General features: G+C 40.5%; 1 protein-coding gene across 1 annotated transcript; it reads left to right on the top strand.

Annotated features, from left to right (window-relative positions):
* The first annotated feature begins 38 nt into the window (after positions 1–38).
* On the top strand, positions 39–3,175 carry MRPL44 (mitochondrial ribosomal protein L44). The gene is made up of 4 exons (XM_065074041.1): positions 39–298; positions 596–1,064; positions 1,462–1,640; positions 2,843–3,175. The coding sequence occupies exons 1-4, from the start codon at positions 132–134 to the stop codon at positions 3,012–3,014; spliced, it is 987 nt and encodes a 328-aa protein (XP_064930113.1). The 5' UTR covers positions 39–131; the 3' UTR covers positions 3,015–3,175.
* The last annotated feature ends 9,296 nt before the right edge of the window (positions 3,176–12,471 follow it).

Below are 12,471 nucleotides of genomic sequence, written 5' to 3'. Positions count from 1 at the left end.
CGCGGAGCTGCGGCCGCCACGGCCGTTTCCGCCGCCGCTGGTGCGCCCGGTGCTGTCCCCGGCCAGGAGCGCTTCCGGCCGGATCTGGCGGGGCGGGCCGCGCTTCCGTCAGGGGAAGGGGACGCGGCGCCATGGCAGCCCGGCTGCTCCTGCGGGCGCCGCGTTGGCTGCTGCCCGCGGCCGGGACCGGGCTCGGGCTCGGGCGGGCGGGGGTCATCACCGCGCCTCCCCGACAGAAGAAGCGGTGGCTCCGCGCATACCTGGAGCAGCAGCGGCTGCAGGAGCCGCCCCGGCGGCGGTGAGGAGCGGCCCGGCCGGCGGGAGCGGGCGGCGGGCGGTGCCGTGGGCTGAGGAACGGGGGAGGTCGGAGCGTTCCGGCTCGGCTCGTCACGGCGCGGGCTGTTCTGGGCTCCGCGGGTCCCCGGCGGGGCGAGGGAATGAGCCCCGTCTGGCAATAGCGCCCGTGAACAGTGGGTCTGACATTCAAGACCAGCTCAGTTTTCCCGTTCTTTCGGCCATGCGGAGGGCACGGTGCGGGCCGTGCAGGTCGCTCCCTGTTCTCTTTCTGAGTTTGTTTTATTTTCCGTGTCTGCAGCTCAGAGAAGCCCAACTGGGATTACCATGCAGAGATACAGGCTTTTGGCCACCGGCTACAGGAAAGTTTCTCTTTGGATCTTCTCAAGACTGCATTTGTTAATCGCTGTTACATTGAAAGCGAAGAGGCCAGACGCCGGGAGCTTGGGCTGGACAAAGAAGCGGTTGCTCTTAATCTACAAGACAACAGTAAACTCGCTGAACAAGGGATGTCTTTTTCGCGTTCTTACCTGACGCAGTGTTTTGAAGGAGCCTACCCGGATTTACCTGCAAAAGGGACAGAAGCACTTGTTGATTTTCTTACCAGTCAGGAACTTGTTTCTTATGTGGCTCAAAACCTGTCTGTACAGGACCTGACGCTTTGCAAAGAGTTTCCCGTCCCACCAGATGTGCTACAGAGGACGTTCTTTGCTGTAATAGGAGCCTTGCTCAGTAGCAGCGGGCCTGAGAAAACAGGGATCTTTGTCAGGGTAAGTTGTTACTCATGACGTATTTTTGCATTGACAACAATAAGTTCTAAGGGTCTCAGTTGGAAGTTACAGAAAAAAAGGCAAAAATTAAATATTGTCTTGTACCTTGATATCCAGAGAGGTTGGCAGAAGTTCGGCAGTACCTGTGAAAATACAATTTAGCAATGGAATCAGTTAGTTGGGTGGGGTTTTTTGTTTGTTTTGGTGTTTGGTTGGTTTGTTGTGTGTTTTTTGTTCTCTTTTTTTTTTTTATTGGGAAGCACAGACTGGATGTGTAGATAAAATCCTATACTTCTGTTTTTTAATGGTGATATTTTAATATTTGCTGACACTTGCTAAGGGAAAACGTTATATTCCTTGCACTATACTAAGTATCAAATAAATATTTTTTGTTTAGGATTTTTTTATCCCCCAGCTGATTGGAAAAGACCTGTTCGAGATCTGGGAAGTTGTAAATCCTATGGGCTTACTAGTGGAAGAACTGACCAAGAGGAATATCCCATCTCCAGAACCAAGAATTACCAGACAGCTGGGAGTCAGCACAGTTCTGCCATTGTACTTTGTCGGGTTGTACTGGTTAGTACAATATTAATTTAAAGTGAAATGAGTTTAAGCTGAGGGAGGAGGGAAGATGATCTTTTACTATTCTACTTGTGCTCTTTGGTCAAGTTATTACGGAAAAGACACCTTGCAGTGACTTCCATATCAAATCAGCTGTTTAGCATTGGCAATAGCTTGCTGTAATGATGCATGAAAAGACTGACTAAAGGGCTTCAAAGTCTAAATCGGGCACGTGACAGTCTGGGTGTATGTTCTGGGTGACCTGGCGTAGGAACTTTGTGAACAGCATCACTGGATGGCTTTGAAGGGACCACCAGTGTATCCAGGTTTAGGGACAGGTAGAGACACAGACATCAAGGGAGGTGGGATTGAAGAGCGACTTAGTTTATATTCCAGAGAAGCATTTTAGTTTTGAAGTTATGGGCACTGTAAACTGGCAAGAGGAGTGTCTGTATGCAGGTGAGCCTTTGTCCCTGCTGTGCTTGTGTCAGGCATTGTCAGTGCCTGTCCTGGTCTCTGGCCTGGGGGTAACTTTGCTCCTCTGGAGGAGAACAGGACCCCCTTCCACCAAAACCCACATCACTGATGCTTTGCTAAATGAGCTGCAAATAAACATCTGGGAAGATTGCCTTAACTTGTTCTGGATTATCATGCTTTGGTTTATGTGCCTTTTAAGATTTATTATCTTATATAAAAGAAAGGAACCTTGATTATTTTTTCTTCTGGAATCCGTGGTTTCTCTTCATGAACTGTTCCTGTTCAGTGCCCGTAGATGCTGATTAACCAGAGCTGAGTACATACTTCATAACAGAGATTTCTGTGTGAATCCTTTTGAAGAAGTTTTAAAATGCTTTCTTACCAGGGGGACAAAAGACAGAAGGTTTTCACTTCTTTGTTTAAGCTAAACAGAGTAACAAATTTGCATATTTTTAATAGGGCTAGAAATTGAATGCTGTGAAGAATCAGTGATATGTTTGAAATCTAAATGAGCAGAGCAGTGTTCTTCCAGGAAATGATTTGAGTTTCCATTGTTGAACATACAGTCACTTGTCTTTGCAGGAAACACTGACGGAAATATTTACACTTGTGTGTATATAGAAATTACCTTCAGTATTCACAGACATCGGAGAAAGCAAAAAAATAATCAAGTAGCCCTTATTGATGCTATGCAGTGGTGCTCAGGATTTCTGATGAAAATGTTTTGTTTTTTTCCCAAGTGATAAGAAGATTCTATCTGAAGGTCCTGGTGAAACGCTGCTTGCTGCAGAGGAGGAAGCCGCCCGCGTGGCGCTGCGGAAGCTCTATGGGTATACAGAGAACAGGAGACCTTGGGATTACTCAAAACCCAAACAGGGCCTGGCAGCTGAGAAGGCTCTCAGCAGTAACTAGATAATAAAAGACATTTCGGGTTTCTCCTAAGGATTAATGGCTTCCATACTGAACATAGATGTATTTAGGAAAGCAAAATTCAGTTTGGTTTTCTGATCTTAAGTGCTTGAAATTTTAAAATCAAATATGGTATTAAAATAAAGTCTTTTCCTTTTGCACAATGTTTAATATTTGCTCATTTTCCTAATCATAACAAAAGTACACATTTTCTGAATTCTTGTCTTTTGGTTGAAGAGTTTTTCCATACAACACACAAGACTGTTTTTAATGATGTTTAATAGTGAGTGACAAAGTCTCAGCGTGTAGATAAAGGTTTCTTAAGGGCTTCCTTGGGGATTGTTTTGAGGGTATTGCTAATGAGTTAAATTACGTATGCAACATTGGTCCTTGGATTGCATCTGGATTCATTTGACCTTGTAAAAACGTAAAGGTCATGTCAATTATATTGATGCTGTTTGTGGTCCAATTTTAAAAATTATAAAAAGGAAAATAAGGGTCATGCAGGCCTGAACCATCCAAGGCCATTGTTTGATGCTAAGCTACAGCCTTATAACCCTAACCCTAATGACCCTAACCATAGCAACCCTAACCGTAAAAACCCTGACCCTAACTCTAAAAATGCTAACCCTAAAAACCTTAACCCTAACCTTTATCCTATTCCTAACCCTATCCCAAATCCTAACCTTAACCCTAAAAACCCTAACACGTAGCCCCTAGCCCCTAAGCGTAAACCCTAACCCTAAAAACCCTAACCATAAACCATATCCCTAACACTAATCTTAACCCCCAACCCTATCCCAAGCCCTAAACCCTAATCCTGTACAGCCTTATATGAGTAAATAATTGGATTCAGTGTTTGTTTTGTTTGCGCTGTCTGTGGCTGTTCGAATGTGAGTCCAAGTAAATGAGAAGTCACTCAGGACTAACTCGGGTACCTGCACGATTTCCTGTTAAATGTCAGAGAAGCTCAGCGTGTGCACCAGAACAGCAGAGGCACGAGGGCTGTGACTCTTTCAGAGTTGTTTCCTTTAAAACTGAGTAAGTCTATTACAAGCTGGGACTTAGACCTCAAAGGAAGGAAAGGAAAAGCTGGATGTAGGACAGTGGCTGAAAAAGTGTTCCCTGCTTTGTCCTGTTGTGAGCACCGCTTTTAATAAGGCAACAGGTAGATGTGTCTTCCCTGTGCACAAAACCGCGAAATCTTCCCTCTGCGTTCAAGCATGGGAGGTTACATGTGTGAGCTCAAATGTCAAAAGGAAAGTAGAAAGATCAGACTGGCATAAAATACCCATAAAATTCCAGCTAGTTAATCTGTTATATAAGCAAAACCAATAAGGTCACTGTATTCCAGGGGAATAAGAGCAAAAGCTGAAAAGAGGATAGAAATTACTCATGCTATTTTTAGTTTTCACATGAGGTATTTCTCTTACCTTTACCTATTTTAAAAGGACAATAGTGAAGATGGGTTTTTTACATCCAAAGTGTGATCTACCTACTATTTTTTCTATACATAGTTACCTATTTTGAGAGAGAAATAAGCAGTTTGGTGTCAGTTTACCTTAAAATAAGATCTGCTTACTATGGCGCTGCAGTTTGGAATATGGGCTTAAGTCCTAGGTAAGTAGATACTGAATAGTGTGCTGGGGGAAAAAAATGAGCAGTGCAAGATAAATCGATTTATTTTGTAGTACATGTATGGAATACCTGGAGGTCAAATGGAAAGACAGTTTAGAAACACGGAAAGGACTGGGTTTTGTAGAGGTGTGAGTGAAAAGGTAGTTTTTATAAGAAAATATGTCCTATTTTCAAGCTTCCAAAGGTCAGAAAGGCATTTTACATCGTATCAATGCTTTAATTTTTGGCTCTCTGACATATATTCAAGGTTTTACCATTGTAGTAGTGGGGTCATTTACACACTTCAGAATAATAACTTCCCCCCCAAATCAGTAGCTGTAAACAATGTCTAAGGGGCATTAAAGATTGGTTAGATTTACAGAAATCAGTATCTACAAAGTCTGGTAAAAATGGCAGCTTTTCTTTTACTGGAAACATTCACGAAATTCCACGGTGGTTCTGTTGTCTGAAAAGTTCTTTGTAAGCTGGTCCTGCCCCAGGTGCTGGGTACAGGTGCATTTACATCTCCCAGTGGTTGTTCCTTTCTTACCTTACATTTTATTTATGTTTCAGAGAAGGCCACAGGTCCAGCAGCATGTCAATAATTGACTGACAGACAGGAATCAGGACAGTTTATTCTTGCAACACGTTGAACAGCTCATTGATTATCATGATTATTGTATTTGTAAACTTACTTAACAGTAGAGCAGTTCTTTAGCATGTACGGAATTTTGGAATAGGTTAACATCTCAAGAATCAACTTTGATTACGTTCTTCTGTATGCTTTTAACCTTATCTGACACATGTATTTCTGTTACTGTATTTGTGTTTATCTTTCCTTTAACTCATTCAAACCTTACCTCAAAATCCAGATTTTTTTTTTAAGTGAAAATTATAACTGGCAAACCAGAACACAAATGACAATATTTCTGCACTAGCTTAAGATATGTGTGTACTAACAGCTACATTTTGACAAAAGTACAGGAGTATATGCTAACCCTTTTTTAGATTTCTTTCTTGGTCTTTGTGCTAATTCTCATAAGTATGCTAATATGCTTGGACAGATATAGGTCAAATTATGGAATAAATGGTTGACTAGTAGTCAATGTATTAAAAGCAATGGCAGTTTTGCTATTGATTTTCATCTAGACTTCATTTTCCTCCAAATATTAAATAAACTCTATGTGAATAGTCTTGGATTGCAATGTCATCTAGATCCTTTGTCTTTTTTTTGAAAGTGTTTAAAAAGTGATCTTATTTTGAAAAAGGTAAGAGAAGTTCTACTGTAGTGATCCCAGCTAAGTGGAGAAAAACTTTCATGGGCTTTCCTGCACTTTTATTAAGTTACTTCTGTTCTTGGTGTGTCCCTTTGCTCCCGTGTCTTGAGCTGTTCAGTAATATGACTGAATGCTCGCTATTATGTCCTTCCTTTCAACTGCGGCTTCTTCTGGTTACAATAACCAGATGTTTTGGTGTAATTTTCTCTTAGAAAACAGTCCAAGAATAATTCGTGTGTTAATTGTTTCTGTCACCTAAAGGCAGGAATTTAAAATACAATCACTTTACAGTTATCTCCATGTTTAATCAGTTTGAACTTGTCAGTGAGAAGTTAAAGCTTTTATTGAAATTTCTTATACCAAGCTCTTGGTTTTTGATGATAAATCAAAAATTTAAATAAGGTGCTCTGGTGTTACGTTGCTATAAAAAGCCATGAAGAATTCAAAACATCAAAAGCTATGTTGTCATTCTGTTTTGCAGGACGGGGAGAGGGATGCTGCAGTACAGACACATTAGAAGAGCCCTACTTTTTCTTGTCCTTTACTGGGTGCTGTGGTAAACTTTAAACAGGCTCTAAACTACCTGGTTTCTCTTACATCTGAGCTTTGAACTTGAAATATTAAGAAATGCATTTAATGTAGAGAAGCAAACATCTAAGGACATATTGGTTTTATCTTTTCAAATTGATTTCACTGATCAAATGGCTCTAGTTTTGTTTGTTTTCCATTTCAGCTTGTCTATGAAATGGTTGATAAAGAAGGAAGACAAAATAGCCACCAGCCGGTCAGTAAATAGGCACTGAGTGTGAAGTTGCGCAGTGGAGACACAGCTGATCCGTGTGACAGAATCAGAGCACTGGAGGCTGTTGGTGACTCCGCAAACCCCGGGCACGCTGCAATGCAGCTCTGCGTGGTGCACCTGAAAACTGGGGCTGCTCTGCTTTGGAAAAAGAGCGGCTCTAGGGACAAGGTACACGGGATCAGCCCTTCCTGGGTTTGTGTAGTAAGTATAACGTTTCGGCTAGTCTGTGGCAGTCAAGCTTGTGACTAGGCACTTCAACTTCTAGTTTGACGTGCAACTTTGTTAGCTGAATTACTACAATGCAGGCATTGTATGACTGTCGGGGACCTCCTGGATCACCAAGACAGTCCATTGCCACCACAGCTGTGTCTTATGAATCTTTTCCTAGGCAGACTTGGCTCCATTTTAGACATGTTAGATCTTTTGCTCCTGTTGCTCCAGCTGGGGACAACTATAGAACCTCACTGGTCTGATATGGAAGTTGAAAATTGCACCTTAGCTCTGTAAGCATTCATTGCCAGTTGTGCTCACATGTTCCTATACCAGTGGTTTTTAGCAGAAGAAATCTTGGTTTTATTGACATTGGGAGAACTTTGCATTTAATTCCAGTGAGATGAAAATTTCATCGAGTTTTGAATGTGCTTGAGAGTTCCCCTTTATAGGGCATCTCACTAGCTCTGCACTCCTGTGTTTTCCCCTAATTAGACTGGGATCCAGCAACATTTATTTTTGTAACCTGAGTAATATGTGTTAGATTAATCATTACCTGACATTTGTAGTTTAATACTCTGTCCTGAAGGCATGATTTTGGTTTAAAGTACTTAATTTTGATACTTTATATTGGCAACCAAAATGAATCACATCAGTAGGTGTGTTTATTAAAACCCAGTATTCTCAGTAGTCATTCAAATGATTTGGTCAATTTTTGTGTGGCATTTCTAACTCTTAAAAACAAGCATACTTGCAAAAAAAACAGTCCTGAAAAAATGTTGTGATAACCAACTTCAGAGAAACTTTCAGACACTATTTAATGCAAGTTTCAGTAGAGAGTGACAATAGTCATGTATAATCTTTCATTTCTGGCAATAGATTCTATAGTTTCATGATTGACATATTTAAATAGGTATTGAATGAAATCTTTGGCTTATTTGTCTCTCTCTGTAGGCTGTGCCTGGTACTACAGTGGGGGAATAAAAAACTGCTGCTGGCCATTTTTCCACCTTCTAGAAGTGAGAAAATAAATAGTTTTGACTGATGCGGGAGATCAGTTTCTGAAGTTTCTAGGTCTGGAAGTTTTAAAATATTCTGCTCTTGCCTATTTGACCATTTCTAGAGAATGATGCCACCATTTATTAGTACATAGTAAGTGATAACAGACCCACTGCCACATAGAGCTGACACGTGTGTGGGGACGTATCTAGATTTGTGATTAATATATCTGAGGTAATGCATGGGATATTACCAGATCAAACAAATAATTAAGCCTACTTGAATGAAAAACTATTACATGTTCCTGGAGCCTGAAGGAAGCACACTAGGAACATCACCATCCTACGTTAGACCTGAACCTATGAGAGAAAATTCAGAATAATTGGAGTTCAAAGATACCATTTTCCAATCTGTTCTTGTGGAGTATCTCCTTTGTGGAGGCAGCCCTGTGTAGTTAAGAAAATACTACTGAAATGGAGAAAGTCTTACAGAATTAGTCATGCAAGAGCAGAGGATGAATTGGGGAGGGGAGGCAGGGGAAGCAATCCCACCACTGGAGGGCACAGTTCTGGCTAAAAGTTCTGGCTTAGTCCAATAAAGAAATTTGGTTACTTTAATGCTAATTTAAATACAAAGAAGCAGGAGGCACAGCTTTATCCTCTAAGTTATTGGCAAAAATATCAATGCTTAGAACCATAACCTGACAAAATGATTTGTAGAAATAATTCCAATGAGAGAGAATGTTTAAGGAGGAAGAGTTCAGAAAATGGCTTCATTTGCTGAATGCTGATGAAAATCATTCTCTTTAATTTCAAATGACAGGAGCTGAAGATGTCTACAAAAGAGCTTCTTTTAAGTCCATCAGAAAAAGAATGGTTGTCTAATCTAAAAGCGTGTACCTGAAGGTTGTTTATTCCATTACACAGAGTTCCTGCATCAAGTAGTGACTGTGGCAATGAGCTTTGTAGAACTACTTTTATAAATTTGATTGGGCTTTCATCACAAAGGGGCTAATGGTTTTAGATTGGAGTGACTCACCTATCATTTTCTGTTTATAACATCAGAGTACAGCTCAGTTCTGCTTTGAAGTTTCTTTTGCAGTAGAAGTATATATTAAGTATTACATTTCTCTCTCAGATGTCACGTGGTGCTCTTTCAGCATGGTTTCAGTCAGGCAGGCGTGTTCTACAACCTGTATCTGCCAGGCAACGTAAGAGCCCTTTGGGAAAGAAAAAAAAACAGAGAGAAAGACAACATTCATATCATCATTTGGCAGATGGCCACGTGGCAATTCTGGCAATTCATTATTGCTTCTATTGCTGCTTTTATTACTTCAGGATGAACCTACCCTAGATGCACGTACCCATATAATTCCACTTCCAGGCCCTTGGCCTGTTTGTCTCCCAGCCACTGGGAATCTGCACTGACGCCCTGTGTCCTGTGACTTCAAGCATGATGTCGGAGGGCGGTGTGTGATCATTTCTTTGATTCAGCCCATGTGTTGCATGAACAGCAGGCAGGCTGCAGAAGTTCTCGGAAATCTAGGCAGTAGCAGACCTGTTGATTGTTGCCAGGTTTCAGAGGTACGTAATTTGTGTCATCGTTTATTTCTTTGACAGAATTCTCTTGAATTTGTCAGTTGTTAATTGGTTATTTCAACTGCCTACTGTGAGCTTGGCTTAAGATCAAGTGTTTAGGAGACGATTGTGGATCAGATTGAATTTGGTTGATCTAATTACCTCATGAGAGATAGAAACAAGCAATTTAAAAATAACAAGTTTGAACATTTTTTGTCTTTAATATAGTCATCATTTCCTAGTAACCAGAACTGTCAGGGACTAGATTAAAAAAAAAATAAATAACGTATGATAAAGGGTAGAATGAGCTTTAAAATTTTCCTCTAGAGAAATTTCCCCCAGCTGTAGAAGGGATTTGCTGTTAGCAACAGAATCCACTGCTGGACTGTCTGACTTTTATCAGATCCTTTTTGAAATCTGCAATGCTTTTCATGCTTCAACGTAATTTCCATTTTTGAAGGATAACAATACATCTTCTTTATGTTTGTATTGACAAACACTTATTTTGATTTCGTTGTAGAAGGGGATGAAACTGGCTGTAGGGAAGACCGAGGGCAATTGTGGCCACTGCCTGGCAGTGCAGAGAGGCTCCCGCATGGAAAAAACCACACGGTGCGTCAGAGCAAAGCCAGGATTCTGCTCAGTACTCTGCAAATGCACTGACTGTTAGGTGCTCTGTTTATAATGAGGGTAAAATAGAATTAATACCTTTGGCAGCTGGCTTTGTCCTGTGATCTCTATCAATGATGGAAAGAGCAGGAGTGTAAAACAAGAGTGCCCTTGCAAATGGCTAGGTCAGTAACAACAGAAACTTTTCATTATTTTACTATGAAACTTTTCTCTGTTAATCTTTGCTTTTCTTAAATTGTCTTATTTTTGAATGACTACACTTGTAACCCTAACTCTGAATTAGCGAAGCTGTGGTCCAGGCCCTGCACCCAGAGCCAACTGCACTGAGCAGCAGCTGTTTGCTAATCAGCACAGCTGGACACACACCTCCCGTATCTGCTGCCTGCATGTGCCCGCCTGGCTGCTGGGCAGTTATCTGAGTGCACAAAGGTATGTACAGGGAGGGGAAAATGAGCTGAAGGATAGTTTTGGCATCAGAGCAATATTTGTAGGCTGTCTATGAACACATTGAACCTGAAAAACTGGAAAGCTGGACCTTAACTAGTAAAGTACTTCAGTCTGAAACAACCCCACACAGAGGAGCAGGATGCAAAACCCCCTATGTACTCCTAAAGTGGTTCCTGATAATTTAGGAAAGTCAGGGTAGACTTGAAGAGCTCTAAGCAAATTATACTAACAGTGTCACAAAGTATAACAATTACAAGATATTTGATTAAAAGTCAGAAGTTGTAAGAAATACTAGGCTTACCTAATGCTTCTGAAAACACTTTTTTCCATATTTATGATGATTTATTAACTGTGAGGTTCCTTTTCCCTGCCTATTTCCCTCATCCATGGTACTGTGGAGGAACTTTTTTTAGGTTTTAAAAATTTGTTTAAAAGTCTCTTGCCAATTGGGGGTTGTATTTCTCAGATTCCTGTGTTTATGTCAGTAAAATACTGATCTTTAACAACTAGTATATTGCTCTGAGTGGATATTATCCCAAACTTTTCATTCACTTTGCTGTTTGAGTATTTATTTATTCCCTTCCACTAACTCCCTTGTCCACAAACCAAATTAAAAATACAAACCCAAACAAGGTTTTGTCCTAGTTGGGCTGCAACAAGGTTCTGAACACCTTCTCTTTCCCAGTTGCCCTAACACAGTATGTGGAATATTATGATGCCCACCATGCCTTAATTGTTAATTTGTTTCTGGTTTGAGTTTTTTGGGGTGGTTTGGTTGGTTGGTTGTTGGGATTTCTTTAGCTTTTCCTAAAAAAAAAAGAAAGATGTTAGCAGTAAATATTAAATATTCCTATAATGTAATTAAAAAAAGATGCTTCTTGATGTCAAGTCATTTTGGTTAAATCACATGGTAATAAGCATTTCTCTTTTCCTCTTGGTTAAGAAAATTTTTCTAATTGGCGAATACTTTCAAAATCTGCATTCTCCATTGGAATTCACACACATGGTTTCCGAGAGACATACACGCCACAGCCACTTCACCAGAGAATGCGTTCTGGAAAGAAAGCTTTTTTTTTGAGCTGGCTGTATCTACAGCCGTGGCTTGCAATGTTGAAAACAGTTCAGGGCAAGAAACTGCAGGTGCTCTGGCTGTACAGCAGAATATACAAGAGGTTGTAATATCAGGGGATTTACTTTTCTTGTTTAATTATTCTAAACAATTTGATGGTTTGTCCTTTTACTTCTAAACGAAATGACATAAAGTGCTAAAATGTTACTAGTTTTAGCAGTATTTTTCCCATGTATGGATGGAGATTAGGCTTCTCCTTCAGAAAATGTCCCTTAAGAGGATATTTGCAGCCACCAGGGATTATCTGTACCCACTGCAGCTGCACTGGCCTGTGTCACATTCTCCTGGGGACTTTTGTTTGTGGTGCATCTCGTTAGTGCTCTTACTTTTAACCTGTTAATAACCATTCATTAAAGCCCTTCTCTCTCCTTCTCCTTTAATAATGGAACTGTAGTTTGGACAAGACAAATTCTCAGGGATTCATGGAAAAAATCTCTGTGACAGTATCTCAGGTTTTAAAATTACCATAATGAAAAACATTATACTAAATTTGAAGGATCAGGTGGCCTTTCGTAGTTCACTTCTAAAACATTTTGTTTCAGAAATGGGGTGACTGTAGAAGTTCATTTTCCCTTATTCACATTACGTAGCTTATTTTCTTTATTCTTCTATTTGAATGTCTAACATCTGAAAGCTCTGTTTGCCAAATCTCTGTTTTATGTCCTTCACCGTTGTTTTACACTGAGATACTGTTCTTTTTCATCCCACTTCATATCCAAGTGGATGTTACCATGATTTTCAGTTACTCTGATACTTGTTCTGTTCTTTAATT

This window comes from Columba livia, chromosome 9 (genome assembly GCF_036013475.1).
Source record: "Columba livia isolate bColLiv1 breed racing homer chromosome 9, bColLiv1.pat.W.v2, whole genome shotgun sequence".
NCBI classification, from domain to species: Eukaryota; Metazoa; Chordata; class Aves; order Columbiformes; family Columbidae; genus Columba; species Columba livia.
This window is presented reverse-complemented; position numbering and strand designations above follow the sequence as displayed.